Raw genomic sequence first — 23778 nt, forward strand, 5'->3', positions numbered from 1 at the left:
CAGCCCTGCGGTCCCCAACCTGTGGCGTCCATCTTCCAAGGTCACCTTGTGGTCCAGGAGTCCTCCTGGAGCCACAGCCACTGCCACGACTGCAGCCAGTAGGAGGGGAGCAGGAAGGACTTGTCCTGTCGCTCCGCTGCAGTGGACCTCCCCAGGCCGTGCTACACGTCACTTCTGCTCGCCTGTCCTTGGCTGGAACCTTGTCACGTGGCCTCTCCCAGCCTGCTGGGGGTGAGAAGTGTGGCCTCTCTTGCAGGGAGCAGTCCCCACTGAGAGCCAGCATTCCAGTAAGGAAGACAGAATGGGCATCCGCTGGTCAGCTTTCAGTGGTGTCTCCCCTACGATTCCATCTTCCCACCCCCTCCCCCCAGCCTGCTCGGCGCATCCACCCGGCTCCCTGTCTGTGCTCCACGGATGAAGGAAGACGTGGAGTTCCTGAGAAGTGAGCGTGTGCAGGGTCTTCAGTTAGGGATGTCGAGACAGTGGGGTGGTGGTCAGGAGCTGACGGCGTCTCCCATCTGCCTTCACCAGGTGTATGGCATTTTCTACGCCACGTCCTTCCTGGACCTCTACCGCAACCCAAGCAGCCTGACCACACCGCTGCACAACGCAACCGTGCTGGTCGGTAAGGATGAGCAGTATCTGTTTCTGGTAAGTCTCTCACCCCAGAGAGTCCAGGAGAGGTTCTCTGTGCAAAGAGCCCTCCCAGTTCCTGGACCCAGCCTGGCACCTGGGGAGCGTGGGCATGCGACAGGATGAAAGTTCCTCTCTGTTGGCCTCAGGGTCTTGTGTGAAACAGCCCGGGCACAGCCAGCCACCCTCTGTAGCCCTGTTAGTGGGGGCCAGGGACTTGTCAGGTGGGTCACAGGTGCAGAGAGGTCTGAAGCTTTTGTCTGGTTCCACCTCTGGGGAGTTAGGCCTCATAGTTCTACCTGTGCACTAACACATGTAGAACTGGGGAATTTCTGGGGAAATCAGTGTGTTGTTGTAACACACAGGTTTGAAACACCTTTAGTGTCTATCGAGAGAGGCCTGCTTCAGTGGACTCTGGCTCATACATGCAATGGAACACGTGGCAGCTGCCCAAAGGAAAACACCTCTAAATGTACTTGGTGTGGAGCACTCTCTACGTTGACTTAATGAGTGAAAGAAACCAAGAATGTTGTACTGGTTTTTGGATGTGTAAAAATGCTTGATAAAAATAGGCCACATACTCACGCATAAGCACAGTCGTGTAGATGTGTGTATTTACACACTCACACACATCTGTGCTTGTATAGGCATAGCATGTTTCTGGAAGGACACACTCAAAACTGTCACACCAGTGGCTTCTCTTGGAAGACAACCTGGGGACGGGTCAGGAATTGTTTTGTTTCGTATCTTTTGTATGAATTGGATTTTGATTGTGTGCGCGTGTCGCTGTTTTGTCAACAACGTAGTTTGGCAAAGGTCGCCTGAGCCGTGTGGCAGTTCTCTCCCGTGTGTGGGTCCTAGGTCCGGGTGGTGATGCCCTACCAAGGGCCGTCCTCGGACTACGTGGTCGTGAAGATGATCCCGGACAGCAGGCTTCCTCCCCGGCACCTGCATGCCGTTCACACTGGCAAGACCTCGGCCGTCATCAAGTGGGAGTCGCCCTACGACTCTCCCGACCAGGACCTGGTGAGCAGCCAGCAGACTGGCAGCCCTGCTTGTTCTCGGCGTGGTTTGCGGATTTCATCACACACAGGGGAAAGCGATTTGGGTAGGGTGGGGTGGGAGGGGAGAGGTCTTACCATGGAGCAAGAACAGAGGCCTAGTGGCTGGCACTCAGCAGGAGGTCTCCCCTTCTCTTGTTAGTTGCCACTGCTCAGTTGCCCCCCATGTTCCAGGGGGGTGCATGGGAGAGGGGGTGTCCCCTTTCTTGCTGCTCACAATCCCTGACCCTCTACACTGAGGTCAGCAGACAAAAGACCTGTACACCAAATCCCAACCATTGCCTGTTTAAAAAAATTATTCATGTCTTTATTTGGGAGACAGAGACACAGACAGAGAACTCCCATCCACTGGTTCACTCCCCAAAAGCCTACAGTGGCTGGGACTGGGCCAGGCCGAAGCCAGGGGCTAGGGACCCAACCCACATAGGTGGCAGGAGCCCAGTCACTGGAGCCATCCCTGCTGCCTCCCAGGGTCTGCATTAGCGGTAAGCTGGAGGCAGGAATTGAACCCAGGGACTTTGACGTACGAGCCTGGCAACTTAACATCTAGACCAAACGCCTGTCCTTATTTTTTAAAATAAAGCTTTATGAGAGCTGTGGCATACTTGCTGGTTTGTATGTAATCTCGGGCTGCCATCATGCTGTGAGCAGCAGAGCTGAGTCATGGTGGGGGAAGCTCTCTGCCCTCAGAGCCTCAAATAGTTGCCACCTGGACCCTTTCCAAAAGGTTGCTGAGCCCTGCCCTAAGCAAAGGAGCATCCATGTGAGAAACAGCGTTTCCTCCTGCGCTCCCTCTCTGCGCCCCTCCATCACAGGGTGGCTGGCTTGCTGGGATCCCGCCTGCTACGTCACCCTCTCTTGATGTTTCCCTGCGGTCCCATGAGGAGCAGCCTAAGGGAGAGCAAGTAGAGCTTTTTACCCTTGGGGGCTAGGATTGGCCACTTCTGTTCATTGCCTCCCCACTGACCACGCCCACAGAGGTGGCAGGTGAACACGGAGGAGGTGAATTCTGAGTTTGGCTCTTCATGCTCGTCCCACCTACCTTCCCATGCTGTGATGAATGTGGCTTTCCCTAGAGGTTTTTTTTTTTTTTTTAATTTACTCTAGTTGATAATTCTGTGTGCAGTCCTGGGAGGGCAGACCTGTTACAAGGCTGGCCCCAGCCACCCTGAGGTTTTCCTAAGTGAGGGCTCAGAGTTTTGCCACCATGGGTTATAGCCACTGATATGCAGTTGGCTGCCCTGTATTCACAGACTCTGCACCTGCAGAGCCAACTAACCCCAGAGAGAAAATAATCGAAACAAAATTGTAGCCGTGGTGAACATACATAGGGTTTTTTGGTCACTGTTGCCCAAACAATGCAGACAAACTCTTCTGTACATAGGATTTGCATGGCGCTGGGAACTGTAAGTGATCTAGGGGTGATTCAGGTTGTGCAGGAGGATGTACAAGGTTATACGGAATCTCTTGTCATTTTATGTGTGGGACCTGAGCTCCATGGCTTGTGGGGTCCTATGGGGTCCTGGAGCCCGTTGCCCTGGCACCCAGGGGACAGTTACATTTACATTGTCCCCCACTGAACTTCAGAGTTAGAAAACGCCAAGCTTGTGGTAACCACAGCGGTGTGCTTTTCCTTGTCCTAGTTCTATGCGATCGCAGTTAAAGATCTGATACGAAAGACGGACCGGAGCTACAAAGTCAAGTCCCGCAACAGCACCGTGGAGTACACCCTGAGCAAGCTGGAGCCCGGAGGGAAATACCACGTCATCGTGCAGCTGGGCAACATGAGCAAAGATGCCAGTGTGAAGATCACCACCGGTGAGCGGGAGACACGAGGCGCTGCTTGCACGGCCAGACGCCTGCAGGGCTGCTAGACCTCGCACCGAAGGCTGTGCGGGGCCTGAGGGCACTGGCCAGGCTGGGACAGAGCAGTGCAGGGCTTCCTGTATGGGCTCTGCAGGGTGGTGGCCAGGGGACACTGGGCTGGTGAGTGGCTGTTCTCCGTATTCTTTGTCTTCTTTACTCTGCTGTCCCGTAACAGGCGACTTCTTTCTCTTCTCCCTGTCTTGCCCTTCCCTCCCCTACTATGGGAGAGGCAGAGAGAGCTCCTAACTGCTGGTTCACTTCCCAATTGCCCGCAGCAGGCAGACCTGGGCTAGGGCTGAAGCCGGGAGCCAGGAACACAATGCAGATCTTCTGGGTGGGTGGCCAGGACCCAATTACTTGAGCCATTGCCTCTCTTCAGGGTATATATGACAGGAAGCTGGAGACAGAAGCCAGGTATCCAATCCAGTTACTCCATAGGTGTCTTAATTTGTATCTTAACCACTAGACCAAATGCTGTCTCCCCAAAGCTGGCTTTAACATTACTAAGGGAAGAAGAGCAGGAATGCTCAAGATAGCTAGGAAATTAACAGTATTTAAGGCCAAGCACTGCGTGGACCTGGATTGAAGTCACAGAGGTGCGTTGTGGCCATTTGATCTGACTTGTACGGATGGCAGGAGACCAATAGCTGGGCGGTATAACACGGGGCAGTCACCTCACGTGCAGAAAGCAAGCAGTAAGCTGAGCTACTCGGACAGCAGCAGAGCGCATTGGGAGTTTCAGTAGAGGGGGCTCAGCCTCATGCAAGCTGGCAGCGTGGGCAGTGGGCGTGGACCTTCCTCTGCTGTCACTCCAGTGCCTGATCCCATCCCAGCCCTTCCTCGCCACCCTGCCCCCACACCCCGTTTGTTTCTGTCCACCCTTGGGGCGAGGGGCTCTTAACTTAGATACTCTCCAGATTCCTTGGCTGAAGGTGTTAGAATAACAACAAGAGAGGCAGCACTTAGAGAGTCCCTGCATGTGCTACACACCAGACCGAGCAGGGTTTCATCCTCTCCTTCAAGGCGAGCATCGTTTTCACTTCTCGAGAGACAGGAACACTGACGTTCAGCTGTGCGTCCACTAACTGCCTCCTGTCTCCTTAATTTTCAGTTTCGTTATCGGCACCCGATGCCTTAAAAATCATAACAGAAAATGACCACGTCCTTCTCTTCTGGAAAAGTCTAGCTCTAAAGGAAAAGTATTTTAACGAAAGCAGGGTAAGTGCCCCCTCACTCTTAGTGACTTTGGAAATCTAATTGAGATGCTGTTTTAGAGATGAGCTTGTTAATAGCATGCTGGCATAGGTAGTGTAAAAAAAGGAAGGAAAGACTGGGGCGTAGAAGTGAACTTGAGAATTAAAGGACCATTTTCTGTGGGATCGCTGATGAGTGAAATGTTTATACTGCCCATTAAAAAGCGAATCTCTGCACCAAGCGCTTTTCAGTCCTGAACTTGTCTTCTGCTGCAGAGAGGGAGAGGGGCTGCAGCTCTCGCTGTGTGTCCTGAAGCTAAGTGGGGGCTCAGCACACAACCCGAGAGCCACACCTCTCCCAAGCCCTCCGAGGGCCTGGCTGGCGCTTCCGTGCTGGGGCACTAGGCTACAGCCTGACCCCGGCACCAATCTCGCCGTTCTCGTTCCAGGACGCTGGAAGGGGGCGGGGGAGCACATGGAGATACTCCATGGAGATGGGCTGATGAAGATCACCTTTGCTTTGTTGGGATTCGCTCTCCGCAGCCCAGTGTGGTGTCGCAGCAGGAGATGGGGAAGGAGAACGAGACTAGGGATGAGATTGCCACTCAGGGGTGGACAGAATCCCGAGTGGAAGTGGCTTTATTGAGCAAGCATTCGCTCAGCAGGAATGCCGTGCACCACCCATGGCCACCTGGAGGAGCAGGGGCCTGTGGGCACAGGACCGAGGGTTCCAGACAGACATGGTGTGACGGGAGGAGCCACGCTCAATGAGAATCAGAAAACTCTCACTCCCTGTGAGAATTCTCATAACTCTCATGACTATGACATGCAAATGGTTAAGATCCTTAAGTATTTTTTTAAAAAAAGCTTACAAATTAATCCAAAATAGAAATACGCTGATTTTGGGAAAGGGGTGGATAACATAATAACAAATTCCAGAAGTAGTAAGAAAAAGGAAAAAGCTTCAACCTCAAGTAGTCTGAACAACAAAGACAGGGATCTCACGCTGCACCTGCCAAGACCTGGGAAGAGTCGCAGTAGCGTGCACAAGGGTTGGGGGAGTGGGCATGCCCAGAACAGAAATTGGCTCAGCCTCCTGTCAGGCTTTGTGGTGCTATGTGCAAAAACATTGAGCATGCTTCCACCCTTTGACCCAGCGGTTCTAGGATTTTACCCTCAGGAAAACACATGCCAAAGAATGTGTGTGGGTTGTTTATGAGAGCAAGGGAGAGGGATAACCCAAGTGCCTAGTAAAAGAGCACTGGTTAAATAAGTTATGGACAGCTGTTGCTGGTATAATTTAAATTATTTTCTTTCTTTATTATTTTTCTATTTTATTTGAGAGGTAGAGTTACAGAGAGAGGGAGAGACAGAGAGAAAGGTCTTCCATCCACTGGTTCGCTCCCCAAGTGGCTGCATTGGCCAGAGCTGAGCCCACCTGAAGCCAGGGGCAGGAGCTTCTTCGGAAATCTCCCACTTAGGTACAAGGGCCCAAGGACCTGGGCCATCTTACACTGCTTTCCCAGGCCATCAGCAGAGAGCTGGATCAGAAGAGGAACAGCCTGGACACGAATCAGTGCCCATACGGGATGCCGACACCACTAGCAGTTGCCTAGCCTACTGAACCTGAGTGCTGGCCCCTAAATCATTTTCTTTATAGCTTGGTGTATTTTATAAATATTCTACACTGAATATATACTAGGTATAAAATAACCATTCCTAGGTAGTAAAAAGAACACCAGGCTGGGATTCCAGGCAGGTGTTGGGAAGCCCAGTTTGGTCACTGGTTACCATTAGGGTACGCTTCCTGGGTGGCCAAAGTACAGCTTTCAGACTGGGATTGCTGGCCAACATTCCAGTCATGGTGGAAGGCTCTGGAATGTGCATCGTGCGTCATTCTTCCCTCCTCCAGGCTCGGCGCTCAGATTCAGAGTGCTGACAGGTCAGTGGAGTGGGAATCGAGAAACCGTGATTGTGCGGTGGAGCCCAATATGAAGGGAGAGAGAAGGATGGAGTCTTCTAGAGGTGGGAGGAACAGCAGTGGCTGTTGGTAGCTTTGACACTGGACAACCTGGAGATGTGCGGAAAGTCCTAATCCGGGCCAGCACCCTGGGTGAGGTCGACTTTCCCCAGGGTGACCCCCAGCACAGGCGTCCAGGACTGTGTCTGCGACAGTTGAGGAAGATGATGTCTTCCAGTGCCAAGGAGCCTGAGCCTGCTGACTTGCTTTTTGTGTCAAGGCCAGGTTGGCTGGGGGCTAAGGTCAGCTTAGGAAGAGCTGGAGCAAGGAAACCGGAAGTGAGTGTGCTGATAGCGGTGCCCCTGCACACTGTTCCTAGGAGAAATGTCCCCTCTTGTCCAATCACGAGTTCCGTTTTCTTAGCCATTGCTGGAGTGCCCTGCAGCCAGGGCTTGGGGTTTGTCCAGCCGTCACTGAGTGGTGCAGATCCTTGGTGGCATTCGTACTGTCTGAGGTAAGTGGACACAGAGCAGGCCTTCCCCATGCATTTATTAAGGTGGCTCCCCTTTGGGCCGTATTCCATACTGCCACTTGGCAGCTGGTGGTGAGCATGGCAGTTTTTGAAGCATCGAGATGGGAAAATTTCTATTCCCTGAGTCCAGCATCTCAGTGGTAATGTTAAAAGAAGTCATGAGAGGGCCACAGCGCTTTAGTGTCTATAAAAGCCTGCAGTAAGGAGTGCACATAAGTTAGAACCAGGAATAGAAGCTGTCAGGTTCCTCATTCAACTTTCGGAGCAATCTCCTGTGTGTGTGTCTTTTCAGGGCTACGAGATACACATGTTTGATAGCGCCATGAATATCACCGCATACCTTGGGAATACTACTGACAATTTCTTTAAAATTTCCAACCTGAAGATGGGTCACAATTACACGTTCACGGTCCAGGCACGATGCCTTTTGGGCAGCCAGATCTGCGGGGAGCCTGCCGTGCTACTGTATGATGAGCTGGGGTCTGGTACGTCGCCGCTGCTGCGGTCTCTGTCTTCAGGTCTGGGGAAGGGGGCAGCAGGGCAGTATGGTTTGACGAACGTGGGTCTTTCCAGAGAGCTTCTGGAATATTCCTTCAGCTCAATAGATAATCACGTATGGTTCAATGCACTCATGCACTGCATGAACATTCCCTGAGCCGGGCACAGTGCAAGGAGCTGGGATTATGAGGTGAGTGCATTCCGAATGTAAGGTGCAAGCAAGGCTGTGGTTAGAAAGAGGGTTCTATCCTTGGGAAGCAGGAGGCTGACGGGGGCTTGCTGTTCACATGATAGGACTTCTCAGAGCCTCCCCCACCCTCTGCACCCCACGATTCTCCACGTGGCAGATCATCGCCCCATTATGGGGTGAGCACCTCTACGGCCCTCCCCTTCCTCTTAGCTGTCAGCCTTAGCTGAACCTGAGATCTGTGTCTCGTGGGACTCGTGGATGTCCACGTGGACACACCAGAGGTGGGGAAGCGGCCGCTTCCATTCACACAGAAAGTCTGCTTTTGCAGGATTTCAACAGACTTTTCACTCCCACTTCCTCCCAGCCAAAAACTAACCAGTGCTCCTGCCAGAATCTTGTTCCATCACATACTGCTCCCCAGGGTGTGATCTTGTGGAATACTTAGGCTTGGCGTCCCTGTAGAAGAGGGAGACACTACCTTCCAGCGCCCTTGGGGGTGATGTGGTGTAGTAGACATCCTGAGAAGGTCCTAGAAAAAACAAACAGCACACCTGGCTAACGTCATGTTTCCTAAGTGCAGCACCATTTTTAAGCATACCCGGTTAACAGCCTCTGAGAAATGCCTTGAGAAGGAGCGTTGTGAGGACCCCTACCAGCTGCCTTTATGAAGCCCGTGCTGTTGGGAGCAGGCTCTTTCCTTCCTATCATCTCCTTTGAGTTCCAGCCGTGAGCATTCCGTTCATTTACCACTGCACAGCAGGGGTAGGCTGGGACGCATTAAATAAGGTCTTGCTGGAGTTTTGTGTTTTTTTTTTTTTTTTTTTCCTGGCAAGAAAGTAATGGAAGAAATTTAAATACAGACATGAATATTGAACTGCTAGATTAGGCTTACAAAAAATGGCTGCTCTCCCGCCTGTCTTTATGAGGGCCCTGGCAGGGTGAATCCCCAAGTAGCCTGAGCCGTCTGCATGAGGCCCAGACCGTGCCTGTACCATCTCCCCCACCCTGAGTGCTTCCTTTGCTGCAAACTGATGCCTGAGTTCCATTTTCTGCCTCAACTTCTATCTTTCCTTAGGATTTTTAACATAAAAATGTTCCCGGGGTCCCAACAGGGCAGGAAATGGGGCCGAGAGCCCCAGTGGTCCAGATCTGTCATCACAAAGCCAGCATCCATTTGTAACGATGGGCAGGGGGCATCGTTGTTAGGTTATAAACACCTAAATGGCTTTGCAAAAAGCTTTAAAAGATGCTAAATGTATATGGGATGGTTGTTTCTCTCTCTTTTTTTTTTTTTCACTAAGTGAAAAAACCTCATAAAACTTCATGAGCTGTTAAGTCGGTATTGTAAAGGAATCTCGTTTGTATCACTTAATGGAGCTTCAGGTGATTGCAGTTCAGAGTGACTTTGGTGCCAAGTAGGGGGAAATAATTGCGATCTCGTTAATTAGTGGTCTGATTTCACATCCTGTTATGTAAGGCAAGCAAGTGGTCTTAAGTAATAATGCTAATGAAATCAATGTTGACACCCCAGCAAAGGTCTGCCTTCCAAGAGATGATCTAAATAACCAACAAGGCGGCGATTAGGGCGCTAACGTAATTACCGTATTTGCATGCACGAGGCCCATGGTCTTTCAGCGCGTAGCAAGTAGTCGGGAAACATGCCGGCATCACACACGTGCAGAGAGGAGGTCGGGGTAGCTCCTGTGAAGTAGTTTCTATGGTGAGAGGGTGGGGCCTTAAGGACTTGCCTGGTGCACTCTCCTGCCCTCGGGTAGGAGGCTCATTGATGGGAGTCTCGTGTCTGCAGGTGGCGATGCGTCGGCGATGCAGGCTGCCAGGTCTACTGATGTCGCCGCCGTGGTGGTGCCCATCCTGTTTCTGATACTGCTGAGCCTGGGGGTCGGGTTTGCCATCCTGTACACGAAGCATCGGAGGCTGCAGAGCAGCTTCACCGCCTTCGCCAACAGCCACTACAGCTCCAGACTCGGCTCCGCCATCTTCTCCTCTGGGGATGACTTGGGTGAGTCACCACTTCTTCGCAGGGCGGGTCTCCCAAAGCCAGTGACCTGATTCGGAACAGCAGCTCATCCTGGGCACCAGAGGAGTCATTCATTCAGTGTTAATTTCATGGCCTTGGGCTGAAGTGGTTGGAGCCCTTAGCTTTTTAAGGTGTTCCCAAGTTAAAATACCATCTTGGCTTCAGCTGTGCAGTACTGGGCTGAAACAGGGATAAGGAGCTTGCCTGGCATAGGAAAGATAGAAAGGCCTTGGGCTTGGGAGATGCCAGTGTCAAAGCTCCCCAGATTGTCAACCCCTGTCTCATCCTTTGCACTCCTGAACTCTGACCTCTCTGGAGAATGTAGTCAAGAGGAACCGCAGTGCCTTCCTGGGGCTAGTGTGGGGCGCAGTAGGTTAAGTTGCTGTCTGTGACACCGACATCCCATAGGAGGGGTAGTTGGAATCCTGGCTGGGGCTGGCACTGGGGCACAGCAGGTTAAGTCACTGCCTGCGACGCCAGCATCCCATAGGAGGGGCATTTGGAGTCCTGGCTGCTCTGCTTCCAATCCAGCTCCCCTCTAATGAGCCTGAGAAAGCAGCAGAAAAGCAGCTGAGGTCCAAGTGCTTGGGTCCCTGCTGCCCATGTGGGAGACCCAGATGGAGTTCCAGGCTCCTGGGTTTGGTCTGGCCCAGCTGTTGTGACCTTCTGGGGAGCCAACCAGCAGATGGAAGACCTCCTTACTTTTCCCTGTAACTTTGCCTTTCAAACAATAAATATTTAAAAAATAAATAAAATAAATGTAGTATTTTCCCAATTGACTTCTAGCAAAAGATGCCCTTCTATCCTGCTTGTGTCTCTTTCCAGTTGCTAGCACCACTTCACCAGCCATTCTTGACTTATGTCTCAGTAACACATAGCTTGGGGGAAAGGAAGGAGATCCTTTTATTTATTTATTTATTTGACGGGTAGAGTTATAGACAGTGAGAGAGAGAGACAGAGAGGTCTTCCTTCCGTTGGTTCACTCCCCAAATGGCTGCTCCAGCCGGTGCTACGCCGATCCAAAGCCAGGAGCCAGGTGCCTCTTCCTGGTCTCCCATGTGGGTACAGAGGCCCAAGCGCTTGGGCCATCCTTCACTGCACTCTCAGGCCACAGCAGAGAGAGAAGAGGAGCAACCGGGACTAGAACCCGGTGCTCATTTGGGATGCCAGCGCCACAAGGTGGAGGATTAACCCAGTGAGCCACAGCGCCGGTCCTGAAGGGGGATCCTTTTATCCCCCTTAGAAATCTTCACACACTCAAATTCCTTAACACCGACACAGCTAGTATTACTGCTAATACATAATGCTAACACTAACACAGCTAAATTAATTAACTTGATGCAGTGGGCATGTTAAATGACCTCCCCAAACTCAGGCTGCTAAATGGGAGTTTGCATATTTATGTTTTCTGTGGTCCTTGTTTTTCTGTTTCAAAACGCATGTATGTATTCCCGTTCACTGGTTGATATCTGCTAGTGCCGTTCCCTTTTCTTGCTTCATCAGCTAGCGCCTTGCAGGAATGGGATGGCTTCTTTGCTTCCGCCCCCAGGGACAAAAGGAGCGCACCCCTCCCAGTGCCACGCAGTGATCCCCGAGTGCGGATCAGCACTTGGTTGCACAGGGCTCTACCAGGAGGGACAGTGTGTAGTCTGGGGAGTTGTCCTTACACCACCTAATCCTCCAGAGCCTGTCCCTTCGAGCAGTTTGGGTTCAGATGAGAATGCAAACTGTGCAGTTCACTGGGCCGAGGTGGGAGGTGGGGTGTGAGGGACTCCAGCTGGGGAACCCATTTAGCCTTTGGGTAGGCAGGCGAGGAGATTCTTCTTCCTGAAAGCTTTACTTTCTGTATTTGACTACATGCAAACCACCATTAAAATAAGCCTGATCGCCCATGTACGTACGGGGAGGTTGACCCTGGGGGCAGAGGGAGCCTGGGCTGCTTCCCTGCTCTGCCTGCCTGGCTGTGATGCTGATGTCCCTAGCCCGGGGGTTGTGAAGGACTGGGGCGTGGGCAGAGCGGCGGGATGTGGGCTCAGCAAAAGTGCACTGGAACTCACCAAGCCTGGCTGTTTTGTCTCTAGGGGAGGATGATGAAGATGCTCCTATGATCACTGGATTTTCGGACGACGTCCCCATGGTGATAGCCTGAAAGAGCTTTCCTCACTAGAAACCAAATGGTGTAAATATTTTATTTGATAAAGATAGTTGATGGTTTATTTTAAAAGATGCACTTTGAGTTGCAATATGTTATTTTTATATGGGCCAAAAACAAAAGCAAAAAAAAAAAAAACAACACACACACAGGAAAGAAAGGAATGAATAAAAGTCATAGTAATCAACTGTGAACGTCAAGCCAGGCTGATTTTAGTCACCAGATTGGTTTGATTTGACATTAATGTAGTCTTACAGGGCTGTGCTTGCTGGGCATGCTTTTAAGTCTGTGAGATAGTTTTGATTCAATACATTGGCCGTCTTTTTTATTTTTCTAAGACACAGAAATGTATTTAATAAAAACTGCAAGAGAGGGAAGGGTGGGACCCCTTCTCCTTGGAAGTTGCTCAACATGGACATTTTGTTTGGGTTTAGTTTTTGTGAAGGTGTTGGGCGTACGAAGGGGGAAGGTCCGTTTATGTCATTTTGTTAATTTACTGGGGCCCTGGACACAGCCAGGCTTTAGTGGTCATCTGGCGCTGGGTGTGGGAGCCCCTCACCCTGAAGCTGCAGCTGGGGAACAGAGTGGCGTTGCTGGCATTCCGGAAGTGGTCCGCCCTCATTCATCTGCTGTCACGTGACGGTTTGGGCAGGAGTGCGCCCTGGGCCACTGCTGGGTCTCAGAGCTGCGGTGCGGGAAGCCCTGCGAGCCAACAGTCTTCTCTTACTCACTGATGGACATTCACTGCGTATGCCTCTGTACAAGATGTGGCTTTGAAAGCTGCAAAATGATGACACTGCTCTGTTGTGTGCTGGTGTCATTGGCATTGCCAAAACTTACTCTGGTTGTGAGAGAGAGCTCAAGATCTGTGCCATCATTTAGATACACTGGCAAATGTAGCACAAAGTTCTTCCATTTTCAACTTTTTTTTTTCTTTTACTTGCCAATGAAGAATCCCAAATACAAAATTTCATATTTGAGTTGAGGTGGCCACTTAATTGTCCTTAAAAATCCATACTAACATCCACAGTCATTTTGAATTGGGTCACTGCCTTCTCTCCTCTCTCTCTGTCTCTCCCCACTCTACCCGCCTTGCCTGTGGCCCTCCCTATGTGAAGAGAAAGTGCTGTCTGACTCTCCCAGAGTCCTCGCCATCTGCCTGCCCAGGCCAGTGAACAATGGCAGCAACCCTGGATGTGTTCGGTTATTTCGCTCTGTAAAACAAGCTGTGTGTGTGTGTGGTTTTTTTTTTTCCCCTTCTGCTATTAACATTGCCACCCCTGTATCAAATCATGGCCACTTGAAAGATTTGTAGAACCCACTGGACTGTGACGACCTGCAGGTTTGGTGTTGCAGGCACCAGTGTCTAGCATTGCTGTGACTTGTACTGTAGGAGCCTCACTGTGGAATTCCCCCCGCTGAGCAGCAGTGCGCCCAGGGCATCTTCCAGTCACTCCTGGGAGCATGTGCCCTTGGTATGTAAGCTCTGTAAGCCCCATCCCTGTTGAGATACAGCGCATCCCTTCTCACAAGTGTTGGGTCTCTCCTAACCAAAAGCATCATTCTTGGGTAATAATAGAGTTTCATTCTGCTTAGTGATTGTTTGGAAAACCAAGAAAGAGCCAATTAAATTTCTGTTTAGCTTTTGAAATTTTTATTTATGTATATGTATTAGATGAGGAGTATTTCCAACTGTAGATATTTAGTATGCTGTGTGGATAGGGCTCTAGTTCATTTTAACAAATGACGGTCATGATGAGCCTTCTTCCAGCATATTTTTCTCTTCTTCCCTAGCACGCTCTTCTTAATTTTCTTGAAGACTGGAATCTCTTTGGCTTTATCTTGTCTTGCCTTGGAGTTTTGTTCCAAACACCAAGCCCCACCACCTCCGCTTTAATAAGCTCTGAAGCAGCTGAAAGATTAGCAGTCTGGTGGGAGGCAAGTCAGTTAATCGAACCATGAAAAAAAAAAAAAGTGTATTTTCTTCTTTTCTGTTTCTGCCAACTTTCGGGTGGCATTTGTGAACGCTGATATAAAAGGCACCGAGACATTATTTTCAATTGTTCCACAGGCAAGCCTTTTCCCGAGCATATGTCTCCAGTTGGCAACTGAAGATATTTGAGCCTCCTTCCTGGTTACCAGTGCCTCCCACTTACTGCACAGTACTGTACAGACCGGCCACCACCCCTCTCCCTGGGAAATGTCACTGTGCTGTTTGAAAACAAGCAGCCTTTTAGGGCTAGAGTATTTTATATAAACAGAAGAGCTAAGTTCCGAAGACTAAGCTAGATAGATGCAGCTATGTGTAAATTGTATATTTTTATGAACTCTTGAAGCACACACTTCTCCTTCCCTCTGCGTAGCGTTGTGGGGTTTTGATGTGTATTTGCCATCTGCCAGAGTCTAGAAGTTGCGGTGAGAGTCGAAAGTGAAAAGAAATTCTGCGTGCAGCCTCAGAAGGTGACCAGATGACTGTCTTCCCTGTGACCCTTTGGAGCCCCTGGTTGCTCGTGAACAAGCGGTTTTTGCACCGTGTTGACAGTGCCACCTCAGCAGTTCGCACCATACAGGGAGAAGTCTTCTCTGTCTCGCAGAGACCATCCTTCACGTGGCCAGCCTGGGGCCGGCTGTGAATTCTCTGTAGATAAAACTGCTAACTGCTGCTTTCCGTACTGAATGCCCCTTGGGCTTTCTGAGTGAGTCACAAGTGCAGGTGGATAGAATGACAGTTCTACAGAGAACCCCAGGGAGAGGCCGTGTCTGTGCAGACCTGGACAGAGGAGGGTCTGCACCATTTACTGGCTGCCCTGGCCAGCCGGGTGGATTCACTGTGCTGCTGGGTGACTGAAACGTCAGCCTTTGGAAAAGTCATCAGTGGGGTTCCATCGCTGCTCATGTCCCGGGGGTATTTGGGCAGGCTGAGTGGGGACACAGCTGCACGTTCTCTCCTGCTCATCCTAGGTGGTCCACAGGATGAACTCTGGGGACACAGTGCTGCTCAGAGCGGTGGCCACCGGGGGTGGTATGTTGAACCCGTTACGGGCGAGCATCCACTTCCCAATGCTCCCCCCGTGCTCACTCACTGAGCAAGATTCCGCTTCCATTAATTCCTTACGGCAGGTTTGCTTGAGCTCTTTCCCACCACGGGGCTCATGGTGAATGCCTGAGACCCCGCTTCCCTTAGAGAATTGGGGGGCAGGGAGGGGCTGTCCCTCAGCGGAGACCCCGAGATAGAGCCAGACTGAATAGGCAACCCCAGGCTGATCTTAGGAGTCGACTCTCAAACTCTGCAGAATTTCTCGTTGGGATTTGTGTTGGAGTTCTATCTTGACATTCCTGTTAATGTTAGGTTTCCTACTTGGAGTGTGTGCTGCTTTTCAGGTACAATTTTTTGTGTAATAAAAGCCAGTGCATTAAGTTTATATAGACTACTTTCTATGCAAGCCTGAGATATGGAATAGAGAGCAAGAGGTATGTAATGTTGCGTGCACAGACGTTTGCAGAAAGAGTGCCGCTGCCGAACACGGGCCGAGGGAGGGTGGGTTGTAGGAAGGTTCTGCCCACGGATTCTGAGCAGCCATATTACGGAGTACATCAACAGAGCCAAGTAATAACCCAAGAATGCTGTTAGTTTCATGTGCAGTCGCGCAAATGAAATAAGCAGGAAAGCCGAAGTGGAACATCATCCTCACATCTTCCATGTCGCTTGTCATTTAAAGACTCTTGCTAGGAATTATTAGAAACTTCTAGGCAAATCTCAAAAGTATCTGCAGCAAAACAAAGGCCGAATCTGCTCTTCTTTAAAGTGAAACACTGAATACGCATTTCTCTCCAAAGTGAAATTAGGTATTTATAATTTCAATTGCCTTGATAAGTTTCGGAGTCACTGATTTCTGCTGAAGATTTTACTACATTGTTGCACAATTTCAAGATAATTTTTGTCTCAATGTCAACTTTTTTCACTGAATAAAAATCTAACTGGGTCAGGAAAACACCTCTTCCAAAACCCACTCTCTGCGTGTCTCACGTTGTTCTTCTGAGTGCAATAAAGATGGCTGATGCAGTCTCCGAGTACATTCGCCGTGTCTGTTTTAGAGGGTTGTCTATCTCAGATGAGAGAACACCAAGACCTGGCCTGATGTTGAGACTCACAAACTTGTCTCCGATGGCGGGGCCTCGAGGAACGCGGCGGCATCTTTGGGTTGGCTGAGGAGTTGGGGGGATGTGATGGCGGATGTTTTGAAGTGAATAGAATTATCCCATAGGGTTGATGACGACAGTGGCTCCCTTAAAGCTGTAACCACCTTTGCTACGAGACCGTTTGCTAAGAAGGCAGTTTTCAGATCTGAGAGACGGGAGCACAGCACAGAGGAGCTCTGGGCCTGGATCACTTCCGGGAGGATTCTGTGGACATGGACACATTCCCGGTGAGGAACGTTGCCCTTAACTCTTAAGGGTAGGCGGAGCTGTGAGCCAGGATTGGAGGGTGCAGACGGGGGCTTGGAGGGGCAGATTTTTTTTAAAAGGCTTATTTTATTTTATTTGTAAGGTAAGATTGACAGGGAGAGACAGAGAAAGAGATCTTCTATCTGCTGGTTCACTGCCCAAATGGCCCCAACGGCTGGGGCTGGGCCAGGCTAAAACCAAGAGCTTGGAACTCCATCCACGTCTCCCACGTGGGAGGCAAAGGTCTAAGATCTGGAGCCAGGCCATCTTCTGCTGTTTTCTCGGGCTCATTAGCAGGGAACTGGATAAAAAGTGGAGCAGCTGAGATTCATATGGAATGATTGCAAGCGGTGGCTTAACTCACTGAACCACAGTGCTGGCTGCCAGGTTATTGGCATTATTTTTTAATTGAACAGCCTTCTGGTATGGTGCTTGTGTTTAAACACTGAGTCAAAACAAAACTCTTAAGTATTAATCAGTTTTGTGGCTGAGGAAGAAGGCACACAGAGGTTACTTGGCTTCGGGAAAATGAGTCTCAGTCCCAGTTATTTCTCGCTCCAGATCCTGCATTGCATCATTGTGCTACACTGCCCGTGTCACTGTTCGGTGTCAGAACTCAGTCCAAAAGTTTGCACCAAGAGAAATGCCAAGGGGAGACCCATCACCGGTTGAATTTACCTGTGCATTGTCTCCTTCCAGGCTTTCAGGCTTAGGGAACTTGTTATGTCACCACACGACAGTGAACTCTCGTGGCCAGACATGCCTCAGCCAAACTCATGAGGCTGCCATGCGACATCACGTCTATTGATTAGCTCCCTGTGGGAACTAGTCCCTTGCCTAGGATGTCAGCATGACCAGGGCACCCGCCCCTGGAGGGGAGGGAGAGCCACCCTGGAAGCCAGCCACAACCAGCAGGTGGTTTGGAGAGTATGAATGAATAATAAAGGAAGTGGGAGGGGTTCAACTAGAATAGTGCTTGCCTGACGAATGAATGAATGAATGACAGTGCACAACACAAATGATCTCCATATGAGATTACAACTGCCTGTACCCATTTCAATGGAAGAAGGTCTAGCGGTGGGGTCTCATGCTTGGAAGTTCATCCCTTATGGTTCCCTGGACAGGGCTGGGCTCTGGCTTCTCCTGTGTTGTCAATCATACGACTCCTCACGAAGGCGTCTCCTCACCATTATTGATGTAATCTGATCTTTCTGGCTTGTGAGCTGTTGTGTCTGCCTGGTGATCGGCTGCCTGTATGTGTTGATTTTAAAGTTAGGTTCCAGGAGGAGACTTTTTGAGACCCAGGAGATGCCTCGATGTAGCCCCCATTTTAGAACCATGCTGTCAGCTGGGATTCTCTGGTTTCTCAGCCCCCAGCATTGAAAACAGGAAGAAGCTGCCCAAGACCAATGCCCTGAGCAACAGAAGGTCAGCTAACAGCCTCAGCATGTGTTAGGAGATCAAAGGACTCCAGCACACAGGATTTCTTAAGTCATGCAGCATAGAGACAGAGTTTTCCCCATTAATCATGGCATGTGATTGAAAATAATTACAGTCCCATTCTATTGAGTTTATATTCACTGGGCTAATTGCTTTTTAAAAATATTTATTTGAATGAAACAGGGAGAGACAAAATCTTCCCAAATGGCTGCAATAGGCAGGGCTGGACTAGGCAGAAGTGGGAAGACCCAGGCCGGCTTGAGTTGTAGTGCAACAAGTTAAGTCACCAACTGCAACGCTGGCATCCCATGTGAGCACCAGTTCAAGTCCTGGCTGTTCGACTTCTGATCCAATTCCCTGCTAATGCACCTGGGAAAGCAGCAGAGGATGGCCCAAGTCCTTGGGTCCCGGCATCCAGGTGAAAAACCGGGGTGAAATTCCAGGCTCCTGGCTTCAGCATGGCCCAGCCCTGGCCATTGCAGCCATTCAGGTAGTGAACCAGCAGATGGAAGATGTCTCTCCCTCTCTCCGTAACTGCCTTTCAAATAAATGTCTTTTTAAAAAGTGGGGAGCCCAGAACTCGGTCCAAGTCTCCCATGTGGACAGCAGGAGCCCAGGTAGTTGAACCATCTTCCACTGCTTTCCCAGGCACATTAGCAGGTAGCTGGATCATAAATGGAGCAGCCAGGACTTGAACTACTGCTCATATGGGATGCTTGCATAGCAGGCAGCAGCTTAACACACTGCACCACTACACTGCCCCTGTGCTAAATCTCTATATAAAACTTTCTGAAAAAATTCTGTGGTTTATTTATTTGTTTTAAAAGAGGGGAATTAGTTTTGATATGGATTGAGGTGCTTCCCTAAGATCTTACACGTAGCAAAGTGACAGAGTCAAGAGAACTTCGATGTATTCTGTTGTCGGGCTCATGCTGTTAACGCCATGCGGTTTTGCCCTGTTGGTCCAATATAGGGGTCTACAGTCGTGACGCTGCCTGCTGAGGAGATCCAAGGCCACATGTAATACAGTTTTACAGGATTCCCACCAGAAATATTAAAACTGATGTTTGGAGACAGAGAAATGTGCTTAGATTTCTTTGCAAAGTCATTTTTGCGGAACACGATATTCCCTACTGATGATAGATCAGTGAAGCCTGTTTTTTAAATTGGAAAATGTTTTTGCAAAGAGCTCAATAATTAGGAACATGGAGAATTCTTTTGCTTCTCAACAACCCACTTAGATTTTATCAAAATACTTTGCATCTTGGGGAAAAAAATGTTCAGTGCGTGTTTTATTCACCTTTACCTATGTGCACAGTGCAGCACAGCCTTGCAATGTCTTTTATTTGGGTAAAGATCGGGCAAGCACAGGACCGTGAGGGTCCCAGGGAAAGGAGGTGTCTGCCATTCTTTAGATCCAGCCCCAACCAGCTCTGATGCCAGGGCCCCATTAACTTTTTTTTTTTTTAAAGAAGATTATGTGTAGGGTAATTTGAGCCTGCAACAATTTGCAGAAGAACAATGATGTTATGCTTTTAAGTATGCTAATGGGATAATTGTAATGTCGCAACCCTATTTAATGCCAAAATGACAACTGGTAATGTTAGGGAATATTTGTATGAAAACAATGACATTTCATACTTAAAATTTGGCATCAGCAAACTTTGCGGAAGAAGAAAGACTTGGATTTAAATGTAAATCAGCCTTTGATGAAATGTGCCCTTTGGTTGTATGCCAATCCATAAAGCCTTCAAGATCTACCAAATGAAGAATCTTCATAATTGAGACTTATCTTTCAATCTCCTGCTAGCAGACACAGAGCCTATTAGTTACCCAGGCATTGATCAAGTCCTAGATGGTGCTAAGTTGTGTGTGTGTGTGTGTGTGTTTTATGAAATTCTTCATGGGCAGTAGGTAAACGAGGCAAGAACATCAACCCCTTGGCTTTATAAGTGTACCCTTTTCTGGATCCCAAACCACTTGAATGCCCCTAAGAATTAGCACATCTTCAAAGGAGGAGGCTCTACATGCATTGAGGTGGCTCAAACGAATGTGTTTAAGATGCTGCCCTGGTCCATTTAGTGTATTAGTAAACAATACCTGAGACTGGGTACTTTATAAAGAAAAGAGGTTTATTTAGCTGATGCCTCTGAGGGTCCAAGAGCATGGCACTGGCATTGACTCCTGGTGAGGGCCTCATGGCCAATGGGCTCACATGTTGGAAGCATGCACAGGGGGTGGAATCCTGGACAGATGCATGTGGAAGTGGGGGGCTGAGAATTAGAATTCAGAGTGGGAGAGGGAAGGAGGGAGACACACACACACACACACACACACACACAGAGGCTGGTCACATGACACATGGTGGAAGGAAGCAAGACAGCAAACAGGAAACTAAAGTTGTAACAACCTGCTCTCATAAACTTATCCAGTCCCTGGGAAATCAAGAGTGCATGAGTGAGGCCTGACTCCCTCCTGTGGGAAGAGCAGCAATGCCTCTTAAAGACCTGTCCACTACCTCCTAAGGGCTCCCCGACCCCTCACCTCCACACCATTACACTGGTGACCAAGCTTCCAGCTGATGAACCCTTGCACAAGCCATGTCCACGTCACGGCAGACTCTGGAGACGACGCTCCCCAAAGGAGATCCAAAAGTGCTTTGTGCAATGACGGGACTGTTAGTACTCAAAGCAAACGGGTGATTGCCACATGCCAGTCACTTCCAAGGACTCTCATCTGTGGATTCATTTAGTGCTCACAACAGCCCTTTAAGGAAGGTGTCATGAGTCTTGTGTTATAGAAAAAGAAACTAAGTCACAGAAAAGCTAAGATATTTTCCCAAGGTCACATCAGCTGGTCAGAGGCAGAACTGAGCTTTGAGCCCAGTTCTTTGGATCTGGAGGTGTTTAATTCCCTGCACAGCCCCTGATAGTACAGGTCTGCACATATACCTTAGGAATTTACTTTACCCAGCTGTTTTGTCTTTGAAAATAATATTCTTTGTGTGTGTGTTGGGGGGTGGGTCCAGCGCCGTGGCGCAGTAGGTTAATCCTCTGCTTGTGGCGCCAACATCCCATATGGGTGCCAGTTCTAGTCCCGGCTGCTCCTCTTCTGATGCAGCTCTCTGCTCTGGCCTGGGAAAGCAGCAGAAGATGGCCCAAGTCCTCGGGCCCCTGCACCCGCATGGGAGACCAGGAAGAAACGCCTGACTCCTGGCTTCGGATTGGCGCAGCTCCAGCCATTGTGGCCATTTGGGGAGTAAACCAATGGAAGACCTTTCTCTCTGTCTCTCCCTCTCACTGTCTGTAACTCTAAGTCTCAAATAAAACAAATGACATCTTTAAAAAAAATAATATTCTTTGGGGTATGGTAGGAGATTCTAAAATGAATTCTAGAAAGTTTGGGAAAATAAAAGCACCAAGGGAAAAAAAAATTCTGGTAGTCCTAGAGATAACCACTGTGCACGGTTGATGTGTCCTTTATTCACTTCATGCGATCGAGCAGGTGCACCTGCTTGCAGTTCGGTCATTGTAACCATGACTTAAGTCCACACTGGGTATGTTCCAAGCCTCTGTCCCTTCTTTTAGGTCCTGCTTCCGATTACCAAGGCAAGACTTGGTTCAGATGTCAGACATGGATGGGTCCCTTCTTCCTCTTTGTCCCTGGAAGCAGGTTCCCACAGACTGACTTGGAAGACCAGGCTGTCCCTGTCTCCAGCTCCACTTCTCTTTCTAGCCTTACAGTGCAGTGCACTGAGTCAGCTCCCCCACTAATGGTGCTCATTGGAGGAGTCTTTCAAGTTACCTCATTTTCTCTGGCTCACCAACTTTTCCCGTCTGGTGTGGAGCTACTTAGAAGATGGAGAACGAGCTCTTGACACCTCCCACCGAGGCAAGTAGAGAGCCTGAGTAGATGTGAGAGAGCAGAACACGGCACGATGGTACAAGACGGGTGGCAAACATGGTTGTCACACTTAGTGTGTTTAGAACAAAAGGAAGCTATAACAGGGATATGTCTGAACTGCAGGAAAGAGAAGAGTTCTAAAGGTGAGGCGGTGGGACCGGTTTGCATATGTCTGTGTGATGGCTTGGGAGGGACTGAGGAATTAGAAGGAGCTTTAGAGATATTTAGTGTTGAGTGGCGAATACTGTCTCCATTTCAGTGAAGCAGGGAATGTATTCAATAGCAAGATGTTTTCCCTAAGGGTTCAATTGCAGTACAAGGATGTCAGACATCATTATGTTAGAGCTAGCGGATAGCAAATGCAGCCAGAGCTGGTACTGAACCCAAGCACTCTGTTATGGGATGCAGGTGTCTTAACTGACAGCTTAGACTAGACCAAACACCTATCCCATCAACTCTGTTTGTTAACGGAGCACAGAAGATATGCCCATCTCAATCATTTCATCTTGAACTCTACAATGTAATTAACACCAAGAAAGAGTCCCTAAAATAGTAATTAACCAATTGCTGTTTCCTTCTTTCTCCCTGCTTTGTCTGTTAGCCCTGAAAACACTGGGGCAAACAGCTGCCTCTTGCACCTGTCTGTGTGCCTATGGGCCAGACTGAGGCTGTCCACTGGGGCTAGCTTCCTCAGGAGGAATCTGAGCCCATGTGCAATGTTTCCTCACCAGCAATGGGAGAGATGGCACAACATGGGAGGAGCACAGGTCACGGCACCCATCCAGGTGCTGAGCCTGGGCGGGGGCGCGGGGGAGGGCACACAAGTGAAGAGCATCATCCCCCCAAAAGTGCGTGGGCTGCTGTGCCATCAATCTGTCAGTCATCAGCCTGGATCCTGAGTTAGGTTTGGAGCCAGCTAGGATAAGAAAGTAGGAAACATAGACTTTTCTTTTTCACTTTACAAGCTTGATTTTATTTATTTGAAAGGTAGAGTGACAGACAGAAGGAAAAAGACCTTCTATCCATGGTTCACTCCCCAGATGGCTGCAACAGCCAGGCCTGAGCCAGGTCAAAGCTAGTAGCATGGAACTCCATCTGAATATCCCACGTCGGGTGGCAGGGGCCTAAACATTTGGGTCATCTCCTTCTGCTTTCCAAGGCACATCAGCAGGGAGCAGGATCAGAAGTGGAGCAGCCAGGACTCGAACCAGTAGTCTCATAGGGGATGCTGGTGTTGTAGGCAGTGACTTAACCTGTTGTGCCACCATGCTGGCTTCAACAAACCCTTTTCAATTGGAGATCCTCATGTGTTGTATCTCCATATAGCTTATAATAATCCTAGACAGTAAACTTGTTAAGGGAATGAAGGGATGAATTGGCCTGTTCTTGAAGAATGAATCAGTTAGTCTGAAATGTAGCAACATATAACTTAAATTCACAAAGCAATGGCTTTAAACGAGAGAAGTGTGTCTGTTTTCATGTACAATGAAAGAGTCCTGACTGGTATAGAAGTTTCAGCCATTAAAGGTGCAGGTTTGGGGGCAGGGTTTGGCACAGTGGATAAGATTCCGTTTAGAACGTCTGCATCCCACATCAGAGTTACCGCGTTCGGGTCCCGTCTCTGCTTCTGATTCTAGCTTTCTGTCTGTGCACACTGGGAGGCAGCAGGTGGTGGCACAAGTACTTGGGTCCCTGCCACACAATGGGAGACCCAGGCCAAACTCTGCCATCTTCAGGGTGGCAGTCTTCATTTTGGTCCCAGCCTGTAAGACGGAGGGTTTGGCTGATCCCATTGACCTGGATAGGAAAGGCAGAGGGAGGGTGGGGCTGGGGAGGGTGGGAAATGCTGTTCTGAGCATGAGCTTG

General features: G+C 49.5%; 1 protein-coding gene across 3 annotated transcripts in view; it reads left to right on the forward strand.

The window, feature by feature from the left end:
• Positions 1-16194, forward strand: part of SORL1 (sortilin related receptor 1) — a 176073-nt gene extending 159879 nt beyond the window's left edge. For 2 of the 3 annotated variants that reach the window (XM_008258525.4, XM_008258528.4), the window contains 7 exons: positions 532-651; positions 1495-1659; positions 3338-3512; positions 4672-4778; positions 7538-7730; positions 9741-9953; positions 12053-16194. In XM_008258525.4, the coding sequence (XP_008256747.2) occupies positions 532-651; positions 1495-1659; positions 3338-3512; positions 4672-4778; positions 7538-7730; positions 9741-9953; positions 12053-12120 (1041 nt within the window). In that variant the 3' untranslated portion in view covers positions 12121-16194. 3 annotated transcript variants of the gene reach the window in all.
• The last annotated feature ends 7584 nt before the right edge of the window (positions 16195-23778 follow it).

Source organism: Oryctolagus cuniculus, chromosome 1 (assembly GCF_964237555.1).
Source record: "Oryctolagus cuniculus chromosome 1, mOryCun1.1, whole genome shotgun sequence".
NCBI lineage: Eukaryota > Metazoa > Chordata > Mammalia > Lagomorpha > Leporidae > Oryctolagus > Oryctolagus cuniculus.